The sequence below is a fragment of the Psammomys obesus genome, unplaced genomic scaffold (genome assembly GCF_907164565.1).
Source record: "Psammomys obesus unplaced genomic scaffold, mPsaObe1.curated_primary_1811, whole genome shotgun sequence".
In the NCBI taxonomy this organism is placed as follows: Eukaryota; Metazoa; Chordata; class Mammalia; order Rodentia; family Muridae; genus Psammomys; species Psammomys obesus.
Window position 1 is genome coordinate 7,191,827 of NW_026596240.1, and position 16,239 is coordinate 7,208,065.

Genomic DNA, 16,239 nt, shown 5'->3' on the forward strand with positions numbered 1-16,239 from the left:
CTTCCTTCCTTCCTTCCTTCCTTCCTTCCTTCCTTCCTTCCTTCCTTTCTTCCTGTGTTCCAATATGTTGTATACAATTTGTGATCTTAGTTTTCTTAACTTTCTCAGTTTGGTCCCTTTTCACCATCTCACTAGTTGAAATTGGATCTGCATATGAAACTGTTTTTTAAATCATGTCTTCTCTGTTTTTCCCCACTCATTCACAGCACTCTTTTCTCTCTGCCTTTGGAGATGACTTGTAATCCTCAACCTACTATTCACAAATTTCAATAAACATTTAGCTTTAACATCACCTTTCTTACTGACTGCATTTTACCTTTCTCCTTTCTGAAACCTCTTTAATACTTAAAAGTTTCATAGACAGGGTTGCTAAATATTCTCTTACATATTTCCAGAGGGCCTGGAAATACATCAAGTACATCAAGATTAGAAAGTCCTCTGCCCTAAGACATTACCTATCAATTATATTTTAATGTAAAGTATTGGGTTTATTTCCCTATGTAAGTTTATGTACCTACATCTAAGTAAACTACCAGGTTGCAAGCCCTGCAAAACCTCATTGAGATTTAAGTCTTGTTTGGGAAAACGATGTGTAGTTACTTAAGTATTTAGTTTATAAGGAAACAGGCAGTTGAGAGAGACATACACTTAGCATCGATCTCTTGTGCCTCCAGCTAATAGAAGCTATCACTATCTGTATGCGTATAATGCAGAATCAGAAACTTAGCCCATTTGTTCAGAAATAATTTGTGCAGAGGCATCAAGAGTAGATCTTAAAATATTGATGGTCCAGACACAGTTCAGGAATCTGATTTCTCTGACTGGATATGGATGTTAGGATTTTAAAAGCCTCTCAGATGATTCTGATATTAACCAAAGGTGGAGACATGCTTTCAATCCAGGAAGATATTGGTGGTAAGCACTCTATGTTTTAAGATTTCTGAGCACAGAGATTCAATGTAAAGGTGTGTTTGTAATAGCCTCTGTGTTTCCTGATTTTGAAAAGTTTTGTTATATGTGGTTCATATGTATACATCTATTCTCCTGTAACATGCTAGGTTTACATACAACTCCTACCATCTCTGAAGCCTGCAGAGATACTCAGTACTCAGAAAGACCACTGGATGCATAAGAGGACTCAGGACCAGCCTGCATAAGAGAACTCAGGCAGAAGATGAGGTCTACAGGCTGTTAATAGCTATTGCCTACTGCAGTAGGAAAGGCCATATTATTCAGTGGTATGGCCGTTAGTTAGTAAGTTCTCTAAGCTTCCCTCACATTCTCCTGTAAGCAACTACAAATGAACTCATAGGCTCACCAAAAAATACCAGGTAAGAGAACAATTCCTAAAGACACAGATGAAGTCAACAAATCAGAACTTATAATTGACTACAGCATTTATGTTTTTCTATTATTTCTTCCTTTCTTTCTTTTTCCTTCCTTCCTTCCTTCCTTCCTTCCTTCCTTCCTTCCTTCCTCCCTTCCTTCCCTCTCTCTCTCTTTCTTTCTCACTTTCTTCTTTTATTTCTTTCTTCCTTTCTTTCCCTAATGCATATGTGCTCACAAGTGCTTGTGCATGTGTACACATATACCAGGATACCGGGGTGTGCTTTTGGGCAACAACATATGGGAACTGGTTTTCTCCTTCTACCATGTAGGTCTCAGGTCTGGTGGCAAGAGCTTTCACCTGCTGGGTCATCTGACCCTATAGACACATGTTTTTAAAATTCCTTTGACTCCTTCAGTAATAGGTGTAAACACAGTCATTGTTTATATTTGAAAACTGTAGATACTGATTCTGAACATAATTAGATGATTTAGTTGACATCATCTAGTTATTTGTAATATTAAAATTTGGAATCTTAACTAAGTTTCTAAATATCTTCTGATTTCCCAGGGAAAAGCCTCTATGTAGGTTTGAATGAGAATGAATCCCCACCTGCTCTAGGCTCTTATATTTGAATGCACGAGTTAGTGGAACTGTTAGAGACAGATCAGGGGTGTGGTCTTCTTGGAGGAAGTGTGTCACTTTGGGTGGGCTTTGGGGTTGAAAAGCTGCTGTCATTCCCTCTAGGTTTCATGCCTCATTATGTGAGCTCTCAGTTACCAGTCTAGCACCATGCCTGCTGCCTGCTGCCTGCTGCCTGCTGCCTGCTGCCTGCTGCCTGCTGCCTGCTGCCTGCTGCCTGCTGCCTGCTGCCATACTTCCCACCACAATGGTCATGGACTAACCCTCTGGGACCATGACCCCCAAATTAGACACTTTCTTTGTAGTTTCTTTAGTCGTGGTGTTTTGTCACAGCAATAGAAAGGTAACCAAGACAGCTTTTTCTTCCTCATTACTCACTGTCTGTCTAAGCTTCAAGTGCCAGTGTAGACAGACAGGGTAACAATCATAGTAACTGTGCTGATGAAGTTCAAACCTAGCATTGGAAACTTCTGCACTTACTCAAGTATTTTATTTTAATTTTTATATTAATTACAGTTTATTCACTTTGTTTCCCAGATGTAGCCCTCTCCCTCATTCCCTCTCAATCCCACCATCCCTCCCTCATTTCCTCCAATTCCCCTCTCCAAGTCCACTGATAAGTATTTTATTTAAGATAAAACAAGCAGACATTTGACAGAAACACACACGTGGAAATCTCATCTTCATCCAAATACGAGTCAGCAGAGTTCCAGGTGTTGAATCACAGGGATATAAATTTTGAATATGTATTTTTGCTACATTCTTCTCATATAAATATTATCATAGCCTATTTCAAAGAATCCTAAATTGTAATTGGTAGGTATACATTGTCTGCCGAATACTCTAGAGGAAAATGATAGTTACTATGCATTCTGAGCACTTTTTAACATCAGGCATACAGTCTACACTTACAGAGATAATAAGTTTTCAAAGGATAATAAATATATTTAAACAACACTAAATTTAATCATATTGAAATGCAGTGATGGCATTTTATAAATGCATAATTTTGCATATGACCTTACCAAATTAAATTATTAAAACCCCAAACTTCCGTGAGCTATAAATGAGCAAAATCAAAGGGCTCTATACCAGAAATCTAAAAATGGACATGTAAAACTCCTAGCATCTTATTTATGCTGGAAAAACTGCGACAATGTTTTGAAGATTTTATTTGAAAATGCACAAACAAAGCTGTGAGGAATGAAATTCAGAGGCAAGTCACTTGCTTAGTGTGGGTAATACTTTGGAATCAGGCTCAACACTAGGGAGAATGAAATAGAGAGTGAGAAAAAGTGAAAGAGAAGAAGAAAGGGGAGAGGGAGAGGAGAAGGAAACAGCATGAGTGAGACAAAGAAAAATGCACGAGAATGAGGAGAGGCAGGCAGGGCCGTTTTCTATCAACACTAAAGCGGCTAGATTTCCACTCACATGTATGCCATTAGCTTAATAAGCCATGCGTTGACACTGATGAAAGCAGTGAAAGAAAACTATTACCTTCAACTTTAAATAGTCACATATTTTTATCTTCTATGTTGATAGAGGCACATATTTGTATGATTAAAAGGATGATACTGTATTTAATTACTAAATAACTCAGTATTTAGTCCTCCTCCACACCTCTTCCTCATAAGTTCCTTTCTTATCACTCTGAAAGTCAGCTCAGGCTCCAACTGATACATAAGGGCCAAATAAAGAGCCAATATGACAACTGACTGAAGCCAGATGGGCTACAGAGACCACGTAGTGAAGAAAGAGCTGAGTTTTCATTAGGGAAGGGTAACTTCTGAAATGTATGGAGCCACACAAATGCAAGGACACTAAGAGGGGAGTTTTAACCAAATTTTTCAGTAATTTGATGGTTACTTTTCATGTTACAGTAAGGTGTGCTTGAATATGACACTGTTCAGAGAAAGGAACACGTGGCCATAGGGTTTCTCCATTCGGGTTATCCCTAAGCATCAATTCTGTAACAGGAAATGGGTAACAGAGTAATCTTCAAATATTCTCAGAAGAGCAAACACTGTAAGCTGTCCTAAATTATATATTTTATTCTTATTCCACAGGAGAATCTAAACAATTGGTAATTCTTTTGGAGATATCATAGACCATTTTGTATAAGCCTTGTGACAACCAAACATCAAAGTCCTAAAACCGGAAACTTAGAAAAAGAAGAAGAAGAAGAAGAAGAAGAAGAAGAAGAAGAAGAAGAAGAAGAAGAAGAAGAAGAAGAAGGAAAACTTATGGAATTGCTGCAGAAACTAAGCAAGAAAATATATTCTCAAAGAAGATAGAAGCTTTAGAAGGTAGATACTGACCAAAAACCTCTATAATGTAAATATGTTCAGTATTTTGAGAACATTGGCGGCTCCACAGGTGTAAATATTTGTCAAACTGAGCACATCTCGTATTTTTTACATGTGCACATTAGTATACATAGGAAAACAACAGCAAGAAGTAATTATCTAGGTCACAGATGCATGAAGAAAAATAGGTGTCTACCTTCAGGGAAAAAAAAATAAACAAGAGTGTTTCAAAACTTAAAGGTATTCATACTCCCAGGACACGTATACACTCCCACTCTGTTCACATAAGGTGGAATATGGAACAGTAAACAGATCCAGTTGAATTAACAATTTGAGTCAGGGTCACATAAATGAAGTTAACTTTTAGGAGTAAGGAAATAGAATAGTAGCATAAAGTATAGCCAGAGGTTCCCATATGCATGAAAAATTACATGCATACATATGTACATCATACAATAAAGAAACAAAGAAAATAGATGTGTTTGCATGGAAGGAATGGTTTTAATTTAAGACACTAAACATCTATGAACTGCAAAAGAAAGTAAAATTGAATAAAGAGTATAAAATAGACCATTCAACAGTTATTTAATAAAATATTCCTTTAGGTATTACAAATCAGTGTTCAGTAAATAGTTTGGTCTATGCTTTCATTTATTGACTATGTGGTCAGATAGAATGTCATTTCTATTTTGAATAGAGTTCAGGACACCTTGCTTAGGGAATGGTGCTCTGTCCAGAGCTTTGTCTCTATGCATCCATTAACTTAGTTAAGACAATTCCCTACAATTAAGCTAGGCTCCTATCTGGAAACATTGCAAATATTATTATAAGTGACAAGGGTTGGCTTTCTACCATGGGGTGAGTCTCAAGTTGGGTCAGTAACTGATTTGCCATTCCTTCAATCTCTGTTCCATCTTAATCCCTATATTTCTTGTAGGCAAGACAAAATTTGGGTTGAAGGTTAGCTGTCTTCTGAGAGGCTTCATCCGTCAGCTGATGGAAAAAGATACAGAGACCCACATCCAAACAATAAGCCACACTCAGGGAGTTTCATGGAAGATTGGGAGGAAGGATACAGGGAGTCAGAGAGGTCAAGAACACCACAAGAAAACCTACAGGGTCAACTCATCTGGGCCCAGGGGGCCTCACAGAGACTGAACCATCAACTAAAGAGCTTACATGGTTTGGACCTAGACCCCCTACCCACTTGTAGCAGATGTGCAGCTTGGTCATCATGTGGATCTCCTAACAATGGGGGTAGGGGCTGTCTTTGACTCTGTTTCCTGCCTCTGGGTCCCTTTCCCCTAGCTTCGCTGTCTTGTCAGGCCCCTAGGAAAGCGGATGCACTTATTCCTGCTGAGACTTGAGGTGCCATGGTGGGTTGGCACTTGGAAGGCCTCCACTTCTTTGATGGTGTGAGGAGGAAGGAGGGGGATGAGATTATGACTGAGAAAGAAAAGGGAGAGACCTAAGATCAGGTCATGAAGTGAATAAATTGAAAAAAAAAACATAAAAAACCCACAAAAATCCTCTACAGAGTGCCAAATATATGCAATTTCTTACTTAATCTCTTTTCTGAGGTGATTTTAAGTTCTGTCAAATTGATAATTAAAGCTAATCATTATATATATATATATATGTTTATTTTTTGTATATTGCAATGATAATTTTGTTCATAAGAACAAGAGTGAAATCCACCCCAAAGTCTGTGGAAATATACATACAGACATATATATATATATACTATTATTTAGCCATAAAAAGCTAAAATAATGATATATGCTACAGTGTGTATGGTTGTTAAAAACATCGTACTTAATGAAATAAGCCAGTCAGAAAAAGACATATTACAGGATTCCACTTCTATGAGTTGTCAAACAGATGAAGAGTGATTCATATACTTTTGGGAAGGGCATATGGATAGTTGTACAAATTCATATTTACTTCTCGAAGATGAGAAGGGGCTAGCAATAAGTTTCTCAAAAAATGTACATAGACTTACCAACACTAAACTGTAAATGAACCTTAAAAATGGTTCAGATGTTATTTTCATGTTACATGTATTTTATTGCAAATAAAAATGTTCAAAATGTCAAATAAACAGTATGTTAACTAGCTAGATGTGTGAGAAAACCTGTGGAGTGAAAAGATAATTCAAGAATCACACGGAACAGTTGCTCTACATGGTTCTACCTCCTTCTCTCCTATCCACCTTAAAATCTTGCCTATTCAACCATTTCATTAGGATGTAATCTTTCAAATGCATCCAGGGCATGAGTTTTACAGTAGAGTTTATTTTCATCTACCAAGATCCAGCAACGGAATGATTTCTAAATAATAGCAATAGTTGGGTGTTTAGAACCATGTCTACACTTTGACAGCAAGATACTTATGCAAGTAACCCTAGAAAATATTGAAAAGACCGTGTTCAGAGAACAGACAATGCAATCTATTCCTTTGACTGCACAGGACATTGTCCTGTTTACACAGAAACTCACAACATCAGGACAATGTCACTCCGCCTACCTTGCTTCCGCACATCCTCTACAGCAGCCACCAACTCTTCTTTGAGGTCTTGACTCTCCTTAGCAATCTGCTCACCCTTTTCCAGGAAGTTCTGAGTAGCTTGTTCTACAGATGCTGCAAGCACATGGGCTTTCTTTGACCTCCCTTTCTTTTTACCGGATGGACCTTTGTTGCTTGTGTTGACAAGTGTTGTCACCTGAAACATAAAAGAAAAACTATAAAACCTTCTGTAAGAATTTCTAGAAATGGGCTGTTGGCTCATAGTTTCTAGCTACCCATTAAGGCCAGGAAAAAGTGTTGGATCCTCTAGAGCTGTGGTTACAGGCAGTTGTGAGCTGCCCAATCTGAGTGATAGGAAATGAACATAGAACCTCTACAAGAAAAAGTGGTGTTAGCTGATAAGCCATAGCTCCAGCTTTCACTCCTTTCTAAACACTATAACTTAAACATATGTCTCAACTGTCAATCTTCTTTTACCACTACATATAGAGAATTACTTAATTTGGTAATAAAGCATTTAATATCTTTCAAACAACTTGGTAACTGCTATAGACACCAGAAATTTTATTCTGTCCCAGAGAGCAATCTGAAGGGAAGGAACACATCCAGGTGTTCTACAATATATAAGTAGCTGTTGTTTTCTTATTCGTTATTGAATAAGGATCTTATCAAGTTTACGGGAAGAAGAGTTTTATGCTCTGTTTTCATTTACATGTACCATGTTAAGATTTTCTTTAGGTTATTAAGAAGCCAGCCAAAGAAAAGTTCTAGCAATTGCTAGAATTGGTTATTCTTCATCCTAGAACAGGCAAAGCTATTAGTCAATGTTATGTTTGATGTTCCTGCCTTTTTACTGCCATAGGTAACACCAAAGGAAACAGAGCTTTAGATCAACATGCACTCTGATGGTCAGGAAAGGTTGGAACAGCACTGCAGAAGTGGTCAATGCAGTGCTGGGAGCTATCACCTGCAGCTCTCTTTTGATTAATTAGACACAGTAAGTTATACACACCCCAGGGCATTTCAATGTGAGCATCAGAGAAAAAGGAACATACACAAAAAACTGATGTCCTGAAAATCGGAAAGTCAGTTAGTGTCAATTTTACTGTAAAATATTCACGCGCTGAGGAAAAAAAATCCAGTTTTTGCAGTCCCAGCCACATGCAACAGTCTTCAGAAGAACGGAGTATTGTTATAGGGGTTGTTTTTCTGAGGTGCACAGTGCCTTTCTGTAATGAGGAAATAATCAATACAACAACATGCTAGTCTTCCAGGAAGATCACAGCTCCAGAACAGTCCAATAGTCCCATTTCCCACCAAGGAATAACATACACACAACACAAGCAAGAAACAGCAACCACCTGAGAAACCTCAGCTTGTGCTTTACACCTTTTCTCAGAGGAAAATATTTGCTGTTTTCACTTAGTTCTGTGTTGCATCCTCATCATACATGCAGTTCAGTGAAGACTTATGATTTATGTTGTTACACTTTTTCATTAGAAAAACAATAGAATGGGGAAGGAAATACTAATTTTAGGTAGACTGGCAGCTTTTTAAGAACTGGGAGCTGATCATGAAAATACCAAAATAGCTAGATGTCTACAACACAATTTCATCCTTCATACAGACAAACAAATGTCAACTCTTCAGCCATCTCAGTGCATTACCGTGTTAGGCATCATTTAGATGATGCTCATAATAGCAAGGCTGTCTTAGTTCCCTCTCATGTTGCTGTCATAAAAAAACCCTCACAAAAACACCTTAATGAAGAAGTCCAGGTTACAGTACATTATTTCAGAGAAGTCACGGCACCTTGATCTTGAAGCAGCTAGTTACACTGCCTGCATAATCCTGAGCAGAGAGCAGTGAATTAATGCATGTGCACTCTGGCTCAGCTCACTTTCTCTACTTGTAGACAACCTGGATCTTCTGCCAAGGGTGTGGTGCTTTCCACACTGAACAGATCTCCCCTCAGAACAAGATACCCAGTCATGCAGACATGACCTGAAGACAACATAATTTAAATAAGCTGAAATTAGAGACTATGTTCCCTGGTGATTTTAAATTGTATGAACCATCTAAAGGCAAAAGAGAAAAAAAAATTTTGTGTGGCCAAAATAAATACAGAACATGATCTGAAAGCTCCTAAGAAAGTAGTGATTATTTCTTTTCTTTTTAATTTTTTTTCCATTTTTTATTTTTTTAAATATTAGTTACAGTTTGTTAACTTTGTATCCCTGTTGTATCCTGCTCCCTCTTTCTCTCCCAATCCCATCCTCCCTCCCTCATCTCCTCCCTGCCCCTTTCCAAGTCCACTGATAGGGGAGGACCTCTGCAAAGTCTTCCTATGTGGCCTAGCAGGGCTGCTTCTCCCTTGGGGGTGGGGGAGGAAGTCAAAGAGCCCGCCATTGAGTTCATGTCAGAAACAGTAGTGATTATTTCTAAACAATGCTGTTTAACTTTCTTTTAGTAAAAACTAGTGTTTATTCACTGGTAAATAGGAAATAACAATAACGGGAATAAAAGGGAGAAGACAGAAAGTGTGTAAGCATAAAAGCATGTATGTCTTCATCAGTTAAGAACAAAGAAATGACTACCCATATTTTAATTTGTGACCTGTTGTTTTATTAGAGGGCAAAGTTACTAAACTGAGTAAGCCACATAAAGAAGTGATATAAAGTATTAGAAAAGTAGACATTAAATCTCCTCATTAATTTGAAGGTAAGTTCCTAATGAAGACATTTCACCCACATTTCAGACATAGGAGATGGAGGAATCAAGCTGGACCTGACCAGGAGGTCTCCACAATAATCACCATACAAGTTGATAAGAGAGAAGTAATCTGCAGACTGCTGCTACTGTGATACTGCTGAACCACAACAATGACCAGATTGGCAAAGGTTCTATAGTGGCACTTCTATCTTCCTGCTCAATAGGAGGGAATTCATGTTGGTACTACAGACTTATCTAAGTGTGGCTGGTGAGACCATGGAACTTACAGGAGAATCTCCTCTTGCTACGTTTTCAAAGCTATACAATCTCTGACTGTATGTTTAGTACTTGCACTTATACCAAGAAATAAGTGCAGCTCTCACCTCTCATCAAAGAAACATTTGCAGGAACACAGACCATTGAAGGCAACAGCTGGTAAAAATACAGATAACCATTGACTGCCCAGTCCTAATGGATACATCTGTAACACAATCCATATTCCTAAAGCCAGGGGGAAAAAAAACACACAGAAGAGCAGGTGGAAAGACTGCAAGGGTAAGAAGACCAGAACGTCTGTTGTGAGACTGTTATCATCTGTCTGTGATATGGAAGCTACCCCCATGTACTCTTAACACTATGTCTACATAAAGGACACCTACATAATGAAAATGCCAATTGACACCCCAATCTGGATGAGATAAATATATAAGGTTAACTCCTAGATAAAGACCTACGGGAAATTAATGACTGCTGAAAGACAATCAGTTTGCCCAAATCTAGTCCACTAATAGATTAGTGAATAGCAAGTTATCAGTACTAAAAAGATATACATATGAGCAACACTAAATCAACTCAGCAGGTTAGATATTCTGTGTGTGTGTGTGTGTGTGTGTGTGTGTGTGTGAGTTTTTTTTTTGAAAGTAATGATAAAAAAGAAGGATCTGGGGACAAGGTAGGGGCTGAAAGTTGTACTATATTACATATACATGAATTTAGAAATATTCTTAGAAATGTGAAAAATAAAAATAAATTGAATGTTTATAAGAACAAAAATGAAGTTGATTTTATGTAATTGACTTCATGTATGCCTTTCTTCTCAATGGGAGAATGCTACCCCCACACAATGTAGAGACCTTAGTGTGGATGCTGTGGATACTAGTGAGACGGTCTTCTTTTTACACACAGAAAGTTCTATAATGTTCCTTCTAAAATACTGGTACTTCTCTAAAACAATCTAACTTTATCTTGTAAATTTGTAATCATTATAACATTTTTATACTTACTTGAAAATGGTTTCAAATTCATGGACACTACATGATAGCGTGTTTCTCTCATGCTACAGACCCTCACAGAACATCAGACCAAACATAAAAACTGCAGCATGATGGTAAGTCAGTTCACAAACAAACACACACATAGAAACAAGTTTTTTTTTTTTAATGCAATGACGACTACAAACTAGAGTAACCACACTGAGCTGCAATGCCATCATAACAGCTCCTCTAGGCAGCATTGTCCTTCAGATCAGTTCTCATATGTGGGACTTTGTGCCATACACAGTCAGTGCTGATCACAATGTCCCTTTGTGGTCAAAAGCAGCACTGTCTTTTTCCAGCAAAGCAGCAAATGTTTTGAAACAAGAATGTAAATGAGTAGGAAGGCATTTGTCTTTTTTGAAAATCTTAAGTTGTTTAGTCATCAGCACCCATGACAGGAAACCCATGCTGTCTAGAAAGTCTCTAAAATAATTAGGGAAAGATTCCACTCTATTCATGATTCACTGTTTTGCATTTACTAACTTTAAAGCAAAACAAAACCAGACTGCTCAAAGAAAGACTAGAAAGAAAGCTAAAACCAGACTAAGTACAAAATATTTTCCAATCTGTGCTAATTAAAGGATTCAGTTAAGCCAAACTTGCCTTCTGAAATTCACTACTGGCCTGGGGTTATTGCTCAAGTCATCTGTAGAGTGCTTATGGACAAAGCTGAAGGACCTGAGTTTCAGCCCCAGATTGCCCTTAAAAGCAAGGAAAAGAAGCAAGCACTGGATAGGAGAAGGAATTAGTGGGCCTTGTAAACCAGCCAGTCTAACTGAATATATGGGGTGTGTTAGCCTCACCTGGAGGTGAAGTGGTTAATTAACAGACATTAAGGAGTGGAATGTGTGGGTTCCTCCACTTGAACTATCAACGTTTTGGCAATCATGGAAGCCAGCTAGTAAAGATTAAAAACACCCATGGGCAGAGTACAGGGGATATTATGAAAGAAGGGGGAAATAGAAGGACCTGGAAGGAACAGGAGCTCCACAAGAAGAGCAACAGAACCAATAAATCTGGGCACAGGGTTCTTTTCTGAGACTGACACTCTAACCAAGGGCCATGCATGGAAGTAACTTAGAACCAGAACCACTGCACAGATGTAGCCCATGGCAGCTCAGTGTCCAAGTGGGGTTCCCTAGTAAGGGGGACAGGGACTGTCTCTGACATTAACTCAGTGGCTGGTTCTTTGATGACCTCCCCCTGAGGGTAAAGCAGCCTTGCCAGGTCAGAGAAGAAGACAATGCAGCCAGTCCTGATGAGACCAGATAGGACAGGGTCACATGGAAGGGGAGGAGGACCTCTAATATCAGTGGACTTGGAGTGGAAAATGGGAGGAGAGGAGGGAGGGAAGGTGAGGTTGGAAGGGAATGAGGGAGGGGGTTACAGCTGGGATACAAAGTGAATAAACTGTAATTAACATAAATAAATAAAAATTTAAAGAAGGATAAAAAGGAGACTTAGGCAACCTAGTTCATGTCAGAGACTTCCCCTGCTCCCCTTACTAGAGAACCCCCATAGAGATTGAGCTGCCCATACGCTACATCAGAGCAGGGTGTCTAGGTCCTCTTTATGCATGGTCCTTGGTTGATTCATCAGTCTATGCAGGGCAACACTGTGCCAAGAATTTTGGTTTTGTTGGTCTCCTTCTGGAGCTACAGTTCTGATGAGACCTGAAAGGCTAGGGTCAGAAAGAAGGGGAAGAGGTCCTCCCCTATCAGTGGACTACAGGAGGGAAGAGGAGGGGAGGGGTCGGGAGGAGATGAGGGAGGGGGCTACAGATGTGATTTAAAGTGAATAAATTGTAATTAATAATAATAATGATAAAATAATTTTTTAAAAGGAGACATAGGTCCTAAGTTTTTCCTTTGAGAAGTATACACCATGGATAATAAAAAGCTATGTGGCTACTTTCCAATAAGAAGAAAATTTCTAATTTGTTGCATGTGTGAAATTTTAACGAACAACCTGGCACTGTAGCAAATGGTAACTGTATTCATGTATTATTTGTAATTTATAAATATCATATTGAAAATTTTAAATCATTCTTATTAAATACCTACACATAGTATACAAGATATATAATGTTATTAACAAGAAATGAATGTTTGCTATATAATTACTGTATATTTCATATATATATGTAAGTAGACACGTGTACAAATCATTTGCTTATTTTATAGCATGCACTCTGTATGTACACACGTATGCAAAGACCTAATATGTGATGCATTTTTTAATTTTGATTTTTTTTGGTTACTATTTGAATATTTAGATTTTAACCTTGGGTAAATTAAAGACTTCAGGTTTGCTGGCACTGTTTTTTTTTTTCCACATGAGACAAATTTAAATTGCCAAGACTGTTCATAGAGAGTAAGGGAAAACAAGTTTATCATATTTTAATGATATAGGTATAATTTGGTTGTTATTGAACAGTGTTTCAAAAGGCAGGATACATTTTCATATCTACGGCATAGAGACACTGATCGCAAATCTGAAGACATTCAAGTCAGATGCAAGCTTTTTCTCAAGGCAAAGTTCTCATTACTGAATGTAAGAAACACGAATTAGAAAATGTCAAAGAAGAGCTGAAAGGTTGAGTGAAGGCTGGTCTGGAGAAGGAGTAGAGTTCAGTTCGTAGGCCCACATGGCCCTTCATTGCTCCCCAGAACACTAACTGCAAGAATGCTACAGCCTGCCCTGTTGCAGGCCCCCAGCTTGACAAAGAGATGTCCCCTTGCAGGGTACAGTGTGACTCCATCTCAGACTCCTAACCGGGGACATGAAGACTGAGGTGACCACCTCCTCGCCAGGCAGGCCTGGTCAAAGGAGGGGAACAACAGCCTGCCTACAGAACCGTTGATCCAAAAATTATCTTACCTACAAGAAGGGTAGGAATAAAGAGGGAACAAAAATTGTCCAACCAATAATTGGCCCGACCTGATACCACAGAAGAGAGCCAGCTCAACACTATTAATGATGCTCTACTATGCTTGCAAACAGGAGCCTAACTTGATTGTTGTCTGGGAGGCTCCAGGCATCATCAGATCCAAACAGATCATTGGGGCTTTCAGCTAAGCATGGGGAACAGCTCCAGGGGTCCGGTGGAAGTGTTGAAGGGAAAGATGGAAGGACCTGGAGGGAACAGGAACCTCACAAGAAGACTGACCCAGTCCGGCGGGGGCTTTCAGAGACTGAGACATCAACTATGGAGCATGAATGATCTGTACATAAGCCCCCTGCACATATGTGGCTAATGGGCAGCTTGGTCTTTATCTGGGGCGCCTGGTGAGTTGGTTGGGGTGGGGGAGGGGCTGTTTCTAACATGAACTCTATTGCCTGCTTTTGGATCACTTCTCCCTGCAGCACTGTCTCGCCTGGCCTCAGATGACAAGGACATGCTCAATCCTGATATGATTTGATTTGCTGAGGAGGGTTGATATGGGGGGAGGGGGCTCACCTTTTTCTGGGGGAAAGGAAGAGGGGAAGAGGGAAGGAGGGGAAGGGGGAACTTGGAGCAGAGAAAAAAGGGGGTACATTTGGGATGTAGAGTGAAAAAAGAAAAAACAATTCTACAGCCAGGCTGGACCCTCCTTAGCTTCCCAGAGCCTAGATGAGACAAGATCTGGTGTGTTGAGGGTTGTATGGCTGTAGACTCAGATGTAACTGACTGGCAGCTTGGGTTCATGTGGGCTCCCTGGAAGTGGAGTGGAGATTGTCTCTGACATGGACTCTGTTGCCTGCTTTTGGATCACTTTCCCCTAATTGGGCTGCCTTGTCTGGCCTCAGTGGAAGAGGATGCATTTAGTCTTGATGCAAACTGCATTTATCCACCCCAGCACATGTGGTTTGTAGGGTGTCTCCCCTTTCCTGAGGAGAAGGGGAGGAGGGAAAGGGGAACAGGGGTAAGAGGTTGGGACCCGAAGGAGAAGAGGGAGGAGACTGCCATCAGGATGTAAAACGAATAAATCAATTAAATATTAAAAAAGGAACCCTACAGTTCTTTCTTGCCTCCCTTGGGACCCCCTCCATACACCATACACTGACAAACATAGATAGAAAATAATTTGAAAAAAAAAATCTTTGTGGTTGGAGAGGTGGCTTAACAGTTAAGCGCCTTACCACCCTTGCTAGGATGTGACTTCGGTTCCCAGCACCTACAGCATTACAGCTGTCTGCAACTCCAGCTCTGGAGAATCCAGTACCCTCTTCTGGCTTCTACAGGCACTGTGTACACTGAAGATTATCACATTTCCGTGTTTTATCATTATTGTGTGCCTTTTGAGATATCATCTCCTGCAGCACTGGCACATTTATGCAATGCAGATAAAATACACACATAATGTCAAATAAAGCTTTAAAAAAACAATCAAAAAGCCAGTTAATGTCTATTATCATTTGTATTTTAAGTGTCTTTCAACCATCTATAGTTTGCAGGCCTTATCTCCAGAATGGATTTATAGAGAAATGATGTACCCCTTAAGAGGCAACAGTGAGATATCATCAGGTCCTTAGGGGTGTTTCCTTGTATGGGCCAGTGAGATCCCAGCATCTTCATTTTCTTTACTCTTCCTTATTGTGTCTGACACATTCTGGTCATTAGGTGAATGACCCTGTTCAACCAGACATGTCCTATTCCATGCCTCACAGCTCTGGATCCAACTGATCATAGACAGAAACTCCCAATCTATGAGTCACACTGAAGCATCTTAGAAGTTTTCCATCACATATACTCACTGTAACAGAAGATTCATTTAGCAATATATTATGTAAATGGTGACATTAACATCAGTAGTGTTAATTGAGTCTATAAAAGATGACCAGATATGATCTTGTAAAGTTAGATGGTCTAAAAATGTTTATTATCTGTGTTGTTATTAGTATTGTTCGTTTGTTTTGAGATACCATCTCTTGTAGTACAGGATCGTTTTAAGCTCTCTAAGTATCTGAAAATGGCCTCAAACTTTCAATCCTCTTGCCATTACCTCCCATTAAATGCTGGGATTAAGCAAGTCTAAATCATCACAAAAGCCATGTGGCAACATGGGTAAAAGACATACTTTTTTTATGCCACTGTTATTTCATTTGCAAGTCAGTGTTTATACCTATTACATTTATCCAGTGGAGGCACCTTCCAAAAGTAGCAAACTCCAGAAACAAACAAACTTGTAGTCATTAATGAAATGAAACTAGTTCTAATGTGCTGTGTCAAGCTTTTCTTGAGTTAACAAATAATATTATTATTGAATGTCTTAAGTATATTATAGAAAATATCAGCAGGACATCACAAACACAGTATCATTTTGACTTGGGGCTGGAGAGATGGCTCAGTGTTTAAGAACACTTTCTGCTTTCACAGAGGTCACTAGTGTTATTCCCAGCATCCACATATGGTGACTCATAGCTGAAT

General features: G+C 39.1%; 1 protein-coding gene across 2 annotated transcripts in view; it reads right to left on the minus strand.

Moving 5' to 3' along the window:
* Ctnna2 (catenin alpha 2) overlaps positions 1 to 16,239 on the minus strand; it is a 1,158,760-nt gene that overhangs the window by 913,357 nt on the left and 229,164 nt on the right. For both annotated transcript variants that reach the window (XM_055596488.1, XM_055596487.1), the window contains exon 3: positions 6,802 to 6,997. In XM_055596488.1, coding sequence (XP_055452463.1) covers positions 6,802 to 6,997 — 196 coding nt within the window. The remainder of the gene's footprint in view (positions 1 to 6,801; positions 6,998 to 16,239) is intronic.